Here is a 17,385-nt window from a genome sequence, read left to right on the forward strand (position 1 = left end):
CATCGGTGATCATTCCTCTGCATAAAAAGGGAGATATAAATAACCCAGATAAGTATCGTGGTATCTCTTTACTGTCTGTTATGAGTAAAATATATACACACATTGTAAATAAACGTTTAACTGACTGGGCTGAAAGTACAGGAACACTTTTAGAAGAACAAGCAGGGTTCAGAGCTAATTACTCAACAATTTACCATATTTTTTACCCTATATTAATCCAAAAGAGATTGCTATCAGGTACTCAGTTGTATGTGGCTTTTATTGATTTCAAGAAGGCATTTGACTATGTTAATAGAAATATATTGTGTAATATTTTAAGATCTATTGGAATTCGTGGTAAGACAATGGACATGTTTACAGCTATTCATGCATCTGTTAAGGCATGTGTCAGATACAATTCACACGAGCTTACAGATTCCTTTGAATGTCCCTTAGGTGTAAAACAGCGGTGTAGAATAAGCCCTCTGCTTTTTTCTTTTTTATATAAATAAATTGGCAAATAAAGTAATAGAGGGTGGTAGATATAGTGTACAAATTCTACCTAACTTAAATGCGTTATTTTTGCTCCTTTTTGCAGATGATATAGTTTGTTATTAATTACCCCTGGTGGACTGCAAACGCAAATTAATAATTTGAAGAAATCTGCTGATAGACTTTGTCTAACTGAATTTAGATAAGACTAATATTGTTGTCTTTAGAAATGGTGGGTACCTTTCTGCTAGAGAACAAAATGGAAAAATGGAAACCTTGAAATCAAAGTTGTAAATAGTTATAAATACCTTGGTATGAATTTCACTACGAAACTTAGTAGAAATGTGGCATTACAAGATACTCTTTTAAAAGCAAAAGGAGCTGTTATTCAAATTACAAGATCATTATATAAATTGGATTCATTTAATAGTAAAATAAAAAAAATTACTGTTCGACTGTCAAATTATGCCTATGTTAACATACTCATCAGAAGTATGGGGCTTCTCCAGTCTTCCTTAAATTGAAAAGGTACATTTATTTGCATGTAAACGCTTTTTATGTTTTCCCTCACAAACCCCATATCTACTGGTGTATTCTGAGACTGGTCGTTATCACATTTACATTATAACCATTATCAAAGCTGTTAAATATGTAAACACCCATACTTAATGCTTTATAATTTTTGTTGCAAAGAGAAAAATAATTGGGCAAGTCAGATGGAACATATTTTATGCCATAGTGGCTTTGGCTATGTCTGGCTATTTCAAGAAATTGGTGATGTTAAAATATTTCTAAAAAATTTAAAACTTAGACTAACAGATGTATATTTAAAAGAATGATTAACAGATATAAATAGTAGTGATAGAGATGAAATATATAGATCTTTTAAATCAACTATACTTTTAGAAAAACATTTGTATTGGAATATACATAATTTTAGAATGCACTTACAAGATTTAAGTTAGGCTATACAGTTATTAACACTCGTAGAAATAGATGCCGACATGACTTGCCCAAACTGTCACTACTGTGATAACATATTGGAAGATGAATTTCATTTTTTGTTTATATGTTCATTATATAGGGAATTAAGAATAAAATGTCTGTCTTCAAAATACAGGTGTCATCTCAGTAGATTAAAACTGATAATTTCATCAAATACAGAATGCCATACACAGAAGTGGAATTTAAGTAAATTCATTTGTTAAGCACTTAGAATTCGAGAAGTATTCTGTAATAGTTAATTTAAGTCATTTGGTTAGTATGCATATATATTATGATTGGTCTCCATATTTCATATGTATGTGCAGATACTCTTCTTGTAACAGGGTGGTCAGCGCTAACAATGAAATAAATAAATAAATAAATGTCATTTTTTTGTATAAACATTATAACAATAGAAATGTAAATAGATAATATAAATACAGTTATTAAAAAGAAATAGTTTAGTAAATAGTTTATGAAGATATCGTGACACATTTTTGTTTTAAACTCTTTTTATTCCAGTCAGGGAAAACGTGTATTCAACAATATTGACAATACGAATTTGTTGATTTTAACTTTACTACGAAAAACAAACCTAAGCAAATTTCATATTCAGTTCATCATCTAAAATATCCGAAGTATTGTTTTAGTATTATATTATCACAAATTTAAAACATTGAATTTTTTAATCCATTTAATGTGTAGGAAGACAAAAACATAGGTTTCTATGAGAACATACAATACCGAGGAAAACTTTCCACACAACTAAAGACAAATGTGCTATGGGTACTGGAATTGGTTATTCCACTTACCACTCACATTGTTATACCCTCTAATGTAATTTATACAAGATTTAGATGTAGTAATTTTAGATTTTCCGTTGACCAAGGATTAATATCATAACATAACAATTACATTTCCGTTATATTGATTACAATTTAATGTTATGTCATTGGTTCAGCCGTAATAATTCGAGTTTGTTAATTTCTCGATGAACGTAAATATAACGTCATTTTGCTGTTGCTTTTATTGTTATAATTGGATACGAAAAGTGATATTAATCTTTTTTTAAAGTTCCACGACAAAATAAATACCACGAAAATATGTATTAAAACACCACCGCAAACTCCACGGAATTGCCGATTGCATGCCAGGATTGTTATCTCTGTATTTACTTTAATCAGAAAAACACCTGTATTAAACAAAGATGGATAAAATAATATTAAAATGTTTTAAATGTATAATGTATAGAAACTTGCTAGTGATAATTAATACATGCGAAAAGTGGGAGGGGCCATTTTGTAATATGACATCACATGACCTGTATGGGTATTGTTGTGTTGGGCTTCTTTTATCACATTTTACTCTGCATGAGATGACCTAACTGCAAATTTGCTATAACATGTTCTTATAAAATTCATATTTATAGCTAAAAGCAAACCATCATATTATATTATTAAAATATTATGTTATTACCAGAGTGGTTTTCGGTATCGTCATTATCATATATTAGGTCTAAGGAATAAAAATTGTATTATGTGAGCTCTCCTCACAGTGTAAATGTTTGTCACGTTCCTTTCATTCACATTCATGAAATATAAACTAAACACAAATAGGACAAATCCTTTCAACATAACTTAACAAGCCGTCAAAATGCACACGAAAATGGCGTTGTTTATCAAAATTACATCATTTACGAAATTACGTCATTTGGCAACCACCAGATTCAAATAATAGTGAATGAACGTTTGCATTTTTACGTGGCGTAATTGTCAATGATAGTGTTGGGAATCGGTTTCAATTTCATCATCGATAATCGATTAGCACTAATTGATCGACTTTCGATTATACAATCGGTTAGATTGTTTAGGAACTTGAAGAGGATCGGACAAATTCGGAACTGCACCTATTTTAAAAATATATACATGTATATCATGATGATCATCTAAAATGTCTGAAGTAGTAATTTTTACTTTTAAATGTTCTTACATTTCCCTAACAGATACATTCTACATGAGATGTGAATTTGTTGCCGTTTTGTAGAATATTTTGGGGAATAATATAGCAAAAACATAAATGTAGAGTTCAAATAACATAATGGATTCATTTCTTCAATATTGGTCCATATCCATAAGCAACTGAACAGCTACTTTTAAGCATTCTATAGTTATACTTTGTTTAAGTAGTTTGTTATACAACTGAAACAAAATGCAAGGGAAAACATAAGAAATTGCTTAAAGTAAAAATAACTATACTTCAGACATAAAATATGCTGGGAAATGGGTTTGTTTTCACGTGTAGATAAATATCTGTTTAAAAGCTATGGTATTTGCACATATGGTTGGGGTTGGGTACTCAGATGAGTATACGGTAGTTCATACCTTATTTTAGTAGACGAATTGTCCGTGGACAACTTATCTGCTTTCTATTTTATTCGGCTTGACATGTTTTGATTTAGTTCACTGCCACCATATGTGGTTGTGCACCACTCTTAAATTAAGCAAGTTTTTGTTTTGTATTTAGATAGGCCTAATAATTTATATTTTCTGGGTCCCAATTGTGAATAAATTATAAGAATTTTTGAACGTAACTGATATTTTGATTTATTTTTAATAATAAATTTTAAGTAAAAAAAATCTCAGTAATTGTTTTACTCTTTATGACAAATGCGAAAATAAATAAATGTCAATGAACACACGAATTTGCCAGTACATAGATGCATAGACTCAAAAGGTTAGAAATCAAGCAACGTACTCAATAATAGCCTTCAAATATTGGATTTGATGAATACGAATTCTGACAACAAGCAAGAAAATATTTACTGCAGTTAACATTTTCCGCAACAATCGATTATGAATTTCAGAATTCATCATCACATCGCTAGAACCCCAACCGATTAATCTTCGATTATAATCGATCATCGGAACACCACTAATCAATGAAATTTTATACAAAAAATACTACAGGCGTATTTAAAGCTAAACAAAATAAATTCAGTTATGTATTGTTAAAGTATGCATATAAATTTAATTATAAGATTTGACCGTAATTATGTTTTGGTTCATGCAAGTATGAACCTGAAAAACGATGTGAACTCTTTTGTCTGACCTTCTATGCGGTGTTATACAGTGTGCACATGTTTTTTTTGGTTTATACTTGTTTGTATGTACCAAAAATAATTGCGGTCAATTTTTAAATGATGTCATTTTGAATATCCTTACATAAAAATAAACTAGTGTTTAACGAGGGTTTTGTTTTCTCTCCCTCTTTTTCTTCTGAACGCAGGACAGTTTTCAGTGTAAAGTTGCTGTTAAATGATTTTATTTGATGACTATTAATGCATACATCAATTATTGGGTGTTACCTTGGTACGTTTGCTTCAATGTCATATTCACCCCCCCCCCCCCAACCCCACCCCCACACACACATGCACTACTTTACTAAATATATAGGATCAGAAACACATCGAATATACACGAGACACTAATATACTAAAACAAAATTATTTAAAATGTAATTTTAACCAATGGAAGGTCCCTGTTTAGCCCTAGATAGCCAGAAGCATGTTACAGTGGCAGCAACCTCGGGACAATCTCTTTTTTTAAAGCAATTCCCATTTGTATCCTACATTTTGTCCAGCACTTCTGGTTTTGTAATAATCTCATTATATGTACTGTGGCATGATGGCATTTATTCCCTGCTACAGTACCATGTATACATGTGGATATCTTGGAGTTCTTTTATTTTTAATTTGTTTTATATTATTGTTGTAGCTTAGATGTTGTGCTGTGTCAGGTCAAGATGACTACAGAATGCTAAGTCGATGGGACACAAGATGGAAGACAGAAACCGCAGTAATCCCTTCCTCGTGCTGCAAGATTACCAGCATAAAAAAGACAATGGAGATGATCTTCAAGGACATGGCAAAAGACATCATGGAGTTTCTTAAAGATCCAACTTGTCCCGTGTCGCGATCAGAGAGTCACACAAAGGTACGTATTCACATTGTTGTAACACTATTGACATGCCAGAGAGGACTGGTCACAGAATGATCACCAACTTGCACTGTGTTGCGGACAGACATTCACACAGAGGTACGTATTATCATTGTTCTAACACTATTGACATGCCAGAGAGGCCTGGTCACAGAATGATCACCAACTTGGCCCGTGTCGCGCACAGTCACACAGAGGTACGTATTATCATTGTTCTAACACTATTGACATGCCAGAGAGGCCAGGTCACAGAATGATCACCAACTTGTCCCGTGTCGCGCACAGACAGTCACACAGAGGTACGTATTATCATTGTTCTAACACTATTGACATGCCAGAGAGGCCTGGTCACAGAATGATCACCAACTTGTCCCGTGTCGCGCACAGACAGTCACACAGAGGTACGTATTATCATTGTTCTAACACTATTGACATGCCAGAGAGGACTGGTCACAGAATGATCACCAACTTGCACCGTGTCGCGCACAGACAGTCACACAGAGGTACATATTATCATTGTTGTAACACTATTGACATGCCAGAGAGGACTGGTCACAGAATGATCACCAACTTGCACCGTGTCGCGCACAGACAGTCACACAGAGGTACGTATTATCATTGTTCTAACACTATTGACATGCCAGAGAGGCCTGGTCACAGAATGATCACCAACTTGCCCCGTGTCGCGCACAGACAGTCACACAGAGGTACGTATTATCATTGTTGTAACACTATTGACATGCCAGAGAGGACTGGTCACAGAATGATCACCAACTTGCACCGTGTCGCGTACAGACAGTCACACAGAGGTACGTATTATCATTGTTCTAACACTATTGACATGCCAGAGAGGCCTGGTCACAGAATGATCACCAACTTGCCCCGTGTCGCGCACAGACAGTCACACAGAGGTACGTATTATCATTGTTGTAACACTATTGACATGCCAGAGAGGACTGGTCACAGAATGATCACCAACTTGCACCGTGTCGCGTACAGACAGTCACACAGAGGTACGTATTATCATTGTTCTAACACTATTGACATGCCAGAGAGGACTGGTCACAGAATGATCACCAACTTGTCCCGTGTCGCGCACAGACAGTCACACAGAGGTACGTATTATCATTGTTCTAACACTATTGACATGCCAGAGAGGCCTGGTCACAGAATGATCACCAACATGCCCCGTGTCGCGCACTGACAGTCACACAAAGGTACGTATTATCATTGTTGTAACACTATTGACATGCCAGAGAGGCCTGGTCACAGAATGATCACCAACTTGCACCGTGTCGCGCACAGTCACACAGAGGTACGTATTATCATTGTTCTAACACTATTGACATGCCAGAGAGGCCTGGTCACAGAATGATCACCAACTTGCACCGTGTCGCGCACAGTCACACAGAGGTACGTATTATCATTGTTCTAACACTATTGACATGCCAGAGAGGCCTGGTCACAGAATGATCACCAACTTGCACCGTGTCGCGCACAGTCACACAGAGGTACGTATTATCATTGTTCTAACACTATTGACATGCCAGAGAGGCCTGGTCACAGAATGATCACCAACTTGCCCCGTGTCGCGCACAGACAGTCACACAGAGGTACGTATTCACATTGTTCTAACACTATTGACATGCCAGAGAGGCCTGGTTACAGAATGATCACCAACATGCCCCGTGTCGCGCACAGACAGTCACACAGAGGTACGTATTCACATTGTTCTAACACTATTGACATGCCAGAGAGGCCTGGTCACAGAATGATCACCAACATGCCCCGTGTCGCGCACAGACAGTCACACAGAGGTACGTATTCACATTGTTCTAACACTATTGACATGCCAGAGAGGCCTGGTCACAGAATGATCACGAACTTGCCCCGTGTCACGCACAGACAGTCACACAAAGGTACGTATTCACATTGTTGTAACACTATTGACATGCCAGAGAGGCCTGGTCACAGAATGATCACCAACATGCCCCGTGTCGCGCACAGACAGTCACACAGAGGTACGTATTCACATTGTTCTAACACTATTGACATGCCAGAGAGGCCTGGTCACAGAATGATCACCAACTTGCCCCGTGTCGCGTACAGACATTCACACAGAGGTACGTATTATCATTGTTCTAACACTATTGACATGCCAGAGAGGCCTGGTCACAGAATGATCACCAACTTGCACCGTGTCGCGTACAGACAGTCACACAGAGGTACGTATTATCATTGTTCTAACAGTATAGACATGCCAGAGATGAGTCACATCAGGGTAGTAGTTTCTCCAGTGAAAATAGAGGTAGTGTCACATGCTGTGAAGGTTGTGGAACAGAGGCAGTGTAAGGATCCGTTGACTGCCAATTCTGTAATGTTTTGGCTCAACAAACTCATATCAAAAACGATAGTGGCTGAGAACATAGACTTGTCGTCTGCTTGACCGTGCCGTAACCCTTGGATACCCTTCTGGGCATTGTTATATTAACACTTCCGGTAATAGTTTCTGTATCGCTATTAGTACATTACATTACTAAATCCCTGAATCTGTTGTTTTGTAGAAGCACTTGTTATTTGCAACGTCCGTTGCTGTTTGTAGCACTTCAGTAATTTTGAAAAAATAAAATAATGAGGCTGTAAAGTTTATCTACATGACAATATTTTACATATATGTCAGTTGGCACATATCGCATTGTTAGAAACTATAATATAATGCAGTTCATAAAACAAACAAATATACACTTCATCGTGTATAAATAAAGGGTTATTCAAGAGATTTACATTAAAAAAGCCAAAACTACATCGTTTTTGAAAGTCAAGAAGCAGTACATCCTCGTTTCAATTAACAGTACATTACTAGACAATATAATTGCAATACGCAGTACACTGATGTTTGGGGTTTTAGACAAATATTTATAAAACAAAAATGGTATAGTATAACTTGCACGTTATAGTTAATATAATTTAAGGGTTATTTACATGCAATGTTTGATATTCATGTCAAAATAATTATTTAGTATATGAACATTTTTGGTCAGGTATTGTGAAAATGACCATGAGCAAACGTGATAGGTTTTGCTTTATTTGAAGATCTATCATATGATATGGCTTTCCGACAAAATAATTGTATTGGCAGATTATCTTGGAAGTAACCGCATAATACTGTGAAATATAAATTAGCACGGCTAATAACTTACTTCGATGCATGGGTATTTTGCCTTTCTCTCGTTTCGGAGTTCACAATATCCTGTGTACGATGATACACGATGTTTCAACACTTGTAGAACACATTGCAACAGAACAGTATAATAGTTAGCTGTCGCCAGCTAATAGGTAGTATTAGATCAATACACATACTATGTTATAGTTTACATGTATACACATGTAAAAAGTTAAAACAATAGACAGATAAGCATATTTATCCTGCAACCACCGTTTCTATTGACAGAACACGATGACGGATAAAGGAAAGTCATATCCTGCTACTAGCAAGATATGACTTTTGACGTCACTCATGTGACGTCACACGCATAGCCTACATTACAAAATCACTTATTTGATCTAAGTCATCTACAATGTGGCTGAAAGTATTTTCCATTAAGTTGTATGGTCTGCAGGATAAAAATAATAACTAGTTAATGACGTGGGATATCTGCTTTATCCTGTTGCCATGTGCTGGTGTGCGACAACGGCCACAACCCGGTATACCTTGTTGGCTCATTGGAAAAACTAGGTGAGGGTAGCATACAATTTTTGTATGTATAATATGACAAATTCTCCAGTGAAATGCACATTGGTATCTACAGTGAAATGCATATTAGTATATCTAATTCTATACAAGTGAGTGTATTACAAGTTCAGTACTTTAGTATACCAAACGTTACTTAATTAAACCCTGTAAATATTAGGTAGCCACACTTGAAGTGACAGGATGTGCCAGCGCGGGAGAGCCGAGCCAAGGATAACGGGGGTTTGAGCTACATGGATGGTGTACAGATCGCACAGGAATTAAATGGTATTGAATGAATGATCAGACTGTGTGCAGGGATATATAATGTCTGACTTTAGTTGTATCCCATATGCAATAGTGCATACTGTATATGGTGGTAAAAGGATACACCCTCGACCTTATATTGCACTGACTAAAGTGTCTAAAATTGACAAGCCACTATGGCAAACTGACTGGAGTATATGTTGCCTCTGTCAGAAGGATAGAAAAGAGATTTTGAAGTGTCCATCAATGTACAACAGAACAGAACATGATGGTTATAGTAATTATACGGGTAATGCTCCTCCTTTTCATGTTATAAACAAATTTCTAATAGATCTGGACCCATCCAGACTTAATAATGGTGACGTAATTGAAAATACACTTTGGAGGAATAAAGGATTGTGCCATCAAACATGCAGACTTGTTTAACAATATGAAGCTTCGAAGAAATACCTAGCATGTTAAAAGAACGAATTAAGCCAACAGACCCAATATTTCATTTATGCAATAACATCTTAGGACGAGAGAAACTATCCCGAAACAATTAAATGACAGGTTAAAAGAATGTCCAAAAACTATTGGTGATGGCAAGTTGTTAGCAGACGCTGTGGCACAGGGATTGAAATATCACCATACTTGCCTTGTAGCGCTGTAAAACAGAGAAATATTTTTTTAAAGACTGAGAACAATAAATATGCATTATCAACTGGGCGTTTTGTAGCCTGTAACATACATCACAGAAAGTAGATATTATGCTAACGATCCTGAAATATTTAAACTTATAAGCAGATACTTGTGCAACTAGGAATTGACTCATCAACTGTTCATTCCACCAGGTTAAAAGAATAGCTACTTCCCTATCTGTCTGAGCTAGAAGCTCACCAGAAAGGACTAAATGTAATAATTGCCTTCAAGGAAGACGTAAGCTCAGTTATGTCTGAAACATGTAAATACCATTATACTTGCCAATGCTGCCAAAATCATGCGAAAACACATGCTTGATCACAAAACTACATTTGAAAATAGATTTAAGTAAGAATATATTGAGGTATCCATTCCATCCCCACTTCTTAACCTCTGCAACAGACAATATTGACCACAATCCAACAGTAACCACAGCAGCTTTATCATTTCATGGCACCAGTATATCTATGTCCCAGTATCCCACTACTCAAAATAAGTGGTGGGAGAGTCCAGAAACTAAAGCCACGTGAGAATCAAGGCAAGAGGATTCATCATCTACCAGATATATACGCAATTATTCAGCCAACTTTTCTATCAACAAATAGTCCTCCAGCTACACCCAGCATGACATTACTGGATACAACATATACACGCAGAATGTCACTGGCTAGAAAAAGTAATCCTTACAGACCAAGTGGATGGGCATGTCACTATAACATGGTCAGCATATTATGCAGCACAAGTGAGCAGTCACCATTTTGACATCAGTATCATTTCATTCGTGCTACTATTTTATGAGCAAGCACATCCTGTGCTTGGTGGTTATGGCCAAAACAAATGTTTTATGATGTTTGGCGGTTTACATATTGATATGGCTGCACTTAGAACATGCAAAGATTTGTCAGTTTATTAAAGTGTGGTTGCAGGGTGTATACTACCAAATCAAATCCCATAGACGACAATAGTAACATATGTGGCTAAAACTCCTACCTGCAACGTATCAACCGACATAAACGCCACGGATATAAATACTACCACCCCTTACACTTAAAGTGAATCAGAAAAAAATGGGGGTCAAGCTGCTCGTTTCTGAGATAACGGGTAGCGTCTATGACTACCCTAGTTTCGCACAAAATTCGAGTACTTTTTTTTACAGGTACCCCATACATGTTTCAAGCACAAGGCTACTTGACACATTGGTACTAGATGAAATAAAATTGCAATTTTTTTTTACCCAGATGAAACTATTATTTTTTACAACCAACACACTCACATTTATAACCAATCACAGGACTTGTGGTGTTCACTTCTCTATCAAAAGTTCGGTGCACCTCGAACTTTCACCCAGCCGGAAGTTATTTGGTTTAGTACTACCTATACTGATAACATACATTTTTCAAAAAGTGTCCAGCTGTGTGTCTTTATGACAACCAGGGTCTGGTGTATTCTGACATAAACTGACAACCTCACTGAAACTGTTGTTTCTACAGTGCAACCTAATATAATGTGCACCTCATAAGGCTTATATATTGCACACAGTTTTGTACAAATGCAATATGTCATATTAAACAACAAAATGTTTTAAAATAAAACTCCTGAAGATATTTACTTTCAGTTGTGTGTGTGTACTCAGGTATATATGTAGAGACAACAAAGATAGTCAGAGTACCTCTACCCCTTTAAAGCATTCCATTAAAACACATGCACTTGATTGGCCCCTACATTTTGAAGACCTTAACAGGCATATCAAAGAAATATCAGTATTAAAAACTACACTGTCTGAAGAAGGAAACACAAACATGACTGTACCTGTATGAAGTAATGACTTAATGTCCTGTACATTAGTGTTGGGCGGAAATCCCGTATGCTGGGTGTGGGTGTCTTCAAGTTACCAGGTATGGGAATTTCAAATCCATCGGCCATGCTGATTTTCATAATGAACCATCAAAACTATTGGCAGCCACCAATATTCCTGACTATATTTTATTTATAGCCTACTGTAGTTGGAGGTTTTAATAGTTGTGATATCTGGAATAATCTTGCAGCTTTAACACATTTATTTTTGATTAATTACTGAAAAAAACTATTTTTAAATGACAAAATTACCCGAACATCTATTTTCTTGCATTATTTTCTTTACGGATGAATACAATATGTACATTAGATGTATTCCTACAATCTGTAATCCAGCATTTTATTTAGCTAGTAACATTAGGTAATACAGCTTTAACAATAAAATAAATTATCAACTTAATCCAAGGCAGATAATCAAATCTGAAAAAAATTGGTTCTGAATCTAGTATAAACTCAAAATGCTTTTCATGAGAGCTAACTAAGTGATTATTAAGAAAAAAAATGATCTGGAGATCTAAGTATATGTTTAACAACCTTATTGTTATGTACAAATAAGAACAGAAGGCACAATAGTGACAACAAATTTAATTATGTTTTTGGTCAAGCTTTTCTTCAAATTTACTTTAAATTTTGCATAAAACTACAAATTTGTCTAAAATATAACTTAGCACCCTATAAATATGTCAAAATGACAATAAAAATCAACTTCTTTACAAATTTGAGTTTTCAGAATTTCATACATAAAACATTAACAATGTTAATGGAAACTAAAGACATTAACCCACTATTGGCACATGCTATTTTTAATATAAAAATAAATTGCTATTAAAATCTTAGTTCAGGTTGCCTATATATATACCATATTTAAGAGCAGTTGTATATGGCAAGTCAAATACCATGTAAAAAGAAATTATTGAACTCTTTACAGTACGAATTATAGGCCAAAACCAACTTTTCTTCAGTGATAACTTTGATTCAAACTCCATTCTGAGCCATGTACAGAGATTATTGTCAAGGTCAAGGTCATTGTGAACCTGCATGATCGAGTGATGGCTAATTAATCAACCAGTATAGTTTAATTAAATAAAATGACAAAATCATAATATTTTTTATTATGCACTGAATATGTGCTATAGGGTGTATACTACCAAATCAAATCCCATAGACGACAATAGTAACATATGTGGCTAAAACTCCTACCTGCAACGTATCAACCGACATAAACGCCACGGATATAAATACTACCACCCCTTACACTTAAAGTGAATCAGAAAAAAATGGGGGTCAAGCTGCTCGTTTCTGAGATAACGGGTAGCGTCTATGACTACCCTAGTTTCGCACAAAATTCGAGTACTTTTTTTTACAGGTACCCCATACATGTTTCAAGCACAAGGCTACTTGACACATTGGTACTAGATGAAATAAAATTGCAATTTTTTTTTACCCAGATGAAACTATTATTTTTTTACAACCAACACACTCACATTTATAACCAATCACAGGACTTGTGGTGTTCACTTCTCTATCAAAAGTTCGGTGCACCTCGAACTTTGACCCAGCCGGAAGTTATTTGGTTTAGTACTACCTGCAAGAGATATTGCAATACCAGATGCAAGTGCTGTTGCACTGCTTTGCCTTGTACCAGTCTGTGTAGCTGTTCCTGTCAGATATAGGTTAAGACAATTAGAAATGTGCAGTCATTAACTAATTAATAATTAATTAGCTGTAATCATCTTACTCATTACACATATTTTATTATGTTTTCTAAAATCAATCAAATCAAATCTTAACTAGATTAGTATACATATGAAAATAATTGAGGCTTAGCAAATTAATGGTAATTACATATTAATTAATGTTAATTACAGTACTGAAATGGAGATTTATAGTAATATTTCATTTGTAAACCAAATATTAAGACATTGACATCAATATCACTCAAATGGATTGACATTCTGATTTATTGTAAATGAGTATGAAAAATGGTGGCCATCTTCAAAATTGGTTTCTTGAAAGTAACATTATTTTTGTCATAAATTACCTGCTAACATTATGTATGCCAAATTTCATATCTGGGTCATCAAATGCATGATTGTTATGTCAGAAGTCTTGATAAATGGTGGCCAATTTAAAAAATAATGGCCATTGGGAATTTCAGGCGAATAATGAATGAATGAATGAATGTTTAACCATTGGCTATTGGGTGTCAAACTATGGTAATGCAAATAAATAAAGTGATGATCAACATCAACATAAAAATTCAAGGTTTAAACAAAAACAGTGTAAAGAACTGTGCAAAAATACAAATACAAATACAAATATCACAGAATTTTACGGACACCGAATTTTACTCTAAACTTCCAATTTGTGCTGTATTGGCCATTCTCAAAGAGAATGTTACACCCCTGCACCACGGTGAGGTTACAGCACGCGCAGGGGTTCAGGCGAATAATATTATCTTTGTAATAAGTGACCCAGTGGCATTTTATATATCAAATTCCATACTTGTATCATCAAGTGCACGATCATTATCTTAGCAATATTGATAAATAGCAGCCATTTTGGAATTGCTCATGGTTAACGGTATTTTCGTAATAAATGACCCAGACACATTATACACACCAAATTATATGCTTGTATCATCAAATACACGACTATTCTGTTTGCCGCGCTACTACATACATGAGAATCCTCTGAATTCCGGATTTTTGCGCTTTTGTTCTGGGTTTTGTTAAAATTTGCTACGTTTCACCCCAGCAGTCCGGGTTTTATACCAACCCATCAATCTTGTGTACAGTGACCTATACATTTTGTGGTTAATTTTTTTTATTATTATTATTTTTTGGACAATTCAGCAATATATGGATATCTTTATATGTGAAACTTTGAAAAGGATAAATATATATATACTCTTTAAAAAAAAGTAGGGGAAATCTAATAAGAATTTACAGTTGCCAAAATTGTAAGGTATATTAGCTATGGGGAATGGTTATATGATAATAGTGAATTAATTGAGCAAACATTACAACCGGTAGTTCAGTATTACAGTAGGTTTTATGACCACCAAAGATCTTGAAGGACGATTGGGGTCAGAAGTGAAATTTAAAAGTTGACGTTTTTTATCAGTAAATCGTAAATTCAAACAATAAAAATGACTGAAAACAAAACAATAACAACTGAATGATGAACAGAATGAAAAGGATTGACAGAAATAATGTTCCACAGTGATTAATGGACCTTCCTGGAAATTGTCAAAATCAACAATGACACCCCACGCACGTGCACGGGGCAACTGCGTGATGCATGTGCAAACTATGGAATGTGTTTCGGTGTGTTGATAAACAGACCTGAACGTTCTTTACTAGGATGTCTGTGGTCAAAACGTATGTTCGGTCTAATAGTTGATATTAACATTAGGTTCCCCTACTTTTTTGTTTTTATTATAAAAAGTATATATATATATAATATATATATATATATATATATATATATATATATATATATATATATATATATATATATATATATATATATATATATATATATATATATATATATATATATATATATATATATATATATATATATATATATATATATATATATAAGATTTCTGGGCAATAAGGAATATTCGCATATGAAAAGAAATCAAGATTTCTGGGGTTAACAGAAAAGGAAGAAAGAAAGATAAGAAAGAAAGATTGAATTTAAATATTCAATTTCAAAATGGAGAATAATACATTTTTATTAAATGGTATAATTTAACAAGAGAAATAAAGGCGAGTGAATTTGATGTAAACAAATTAGGAAGGTATATATCCATTTTCAAACAAGTTATTTGTTTCACTATTTTTTTCGTTTGCCATATCTTAATTCAAATAAAAAGGTTAAGCCAAGGGTCCATTGTTTATTGAATAGTTCATAATTACAACTTTTAAAAAGGATATATTTTTCGATATCAAATGTAGTGTTTAGCATATTGTTAACGTTATTTATATTTAACTTTTTTTTCTGAATTTTTATACTGTAAATATAATATTTGATATTAATAGTTAACCAATTTACAAAGCTACTGTTTTTGTTTTTAATTATACCAAACAAGATAATATCTTTATTCAAATTAATTTCAATTCCTGTTTTACATAGTGTCCATGATTTTGCTTCATTCCACAGACTACGAATTTGGTCACTTAAAAAATAAATGTTGTAGTGTTTTTGGAAAATTATTACCTAAAGCTACAGACGTTAGAATCAATGTAATGGATCATAAAAATATTATGTAAAAACTTATTAGTCATCAAGATTCTGTGCAAAATTCTATATTAAAACCATGCTGATGATGTGTCTTTCACGTTACAAAAAGGTATAATATAGAACGTTTCCCATTCATGTAAATCATATTTTAAAAAAAACCTCATTTGCATATTTTAATTGTACTTTAGGGGTTATTCTAGTATTTAATATATCATATATACGTTTGCAGCCACTTTTGTCTTTTATCAAAATGCTTAATTTAAATGGAAAAATGTTGTGGTTTTTTTGGTTTTTGTTGTTGTTGTTGTTGTTGTTTTGTTGTTGTTTTTTTTATTGACCCCAGACACAAGTATGGCAGTGTCAGGGTTGGGGGCCCTGATTTCAGTACCTTACATCCATGTTATAAGTACATATGAACATTATTTATATATATAATATAGTGTAATTAGAATCAATGTAATAATATTAATAAGCATGAATACATGAAAACATGGAGTTCACTAATATGTGGGGTTAACAGTGAAGATAGAGGTAGAGGAAAGATTTGAAGGAAATGGTAAAGGGAGAAAAGACAAGGTAAGGAAGGAAGAAGGAAAGAAAGAGTGAATTAAATACTTTAATTTCGAAAGAGAAAACATATTTGTATTGAAATACCTCTAGAACATTGTATTGCCATGTCTTGTTTCTAGGTATCTGGACCAAGGTGCCCAGTATTCCTCAAATTCTTGAAATTGACAATTTTTGAGAAGTATATATTTTTCAATTTCTATTTTATCTTTTAAAATATTTTAAAAAGCATATATGTTAGGTCCATGTTTCTGCATTTTAGATCTATATATATATAGTATTTATCAGTGATAATGAGCCAATTAATAAATACCATCTTGCTTTTTTCCCTCTTTATGATTCCAAACAAGACTGTCTGTTTATCGAGTTGTGTATGTTCACCTTTGTCCTTAATCCATCGTTCAATTTCCTTCCATAAAAGAAAGACTTTAGAGCAGTCATAGAACAAATGCTCCAGTGTTTCTGGTTGTCTATGACAAATATTGCAAACATTTGATTCTATGTATTTTATTTTATATAAGAACGTGTTTGTCGTGATTATTCGATGTAGAATTCTATATTGAAACGACTGTAAAGTTGTAT

The 17,385-nt window shown here is 34.1% G+C and overlaps 1 protein-coding gene across 3 annotated transcripts in view; it reads left to right on the top strand.

The window, feature by feature from the left end:
• LOC121384623 (23 kDa integral membrane protein-like) overlaps positions 1–17,385 on the top strand; it is a 52,020-nt gene that overhangs the window by 22,353 nt on the left and 12,282 nt on the right. For all 3 annotated transcript variants that reach the window (XM_041515086.1, XM_041515087.1, XM_041515088.1), the window contains exon 5: positions 5,229–5,447. In XM_041515086.1, coding sequence (XP_041371020.1) covers positions 5,229–5,447 — 219 coding nt within the window. The remainder of the gene's footprint in view (positions 1–5,228; positions 5,448–17,385) is intronic.

This window comes from Gigantopelta aegis, chromosome 10 (genome assembly GCF_016097555.1).
Source record: "Gigantopelta aegis isolate Gae_Host chromosome 10, Gae_host_genome, whole genome shotgun sequence".
Taxonomy (NCBI): domain Eukaryota; kingdom Metazoa; phylum Mollusca; class Gastropoda; order Neomphalida; family Peltospiridae; genus Gigantopelta; species Gigantopelta aegis.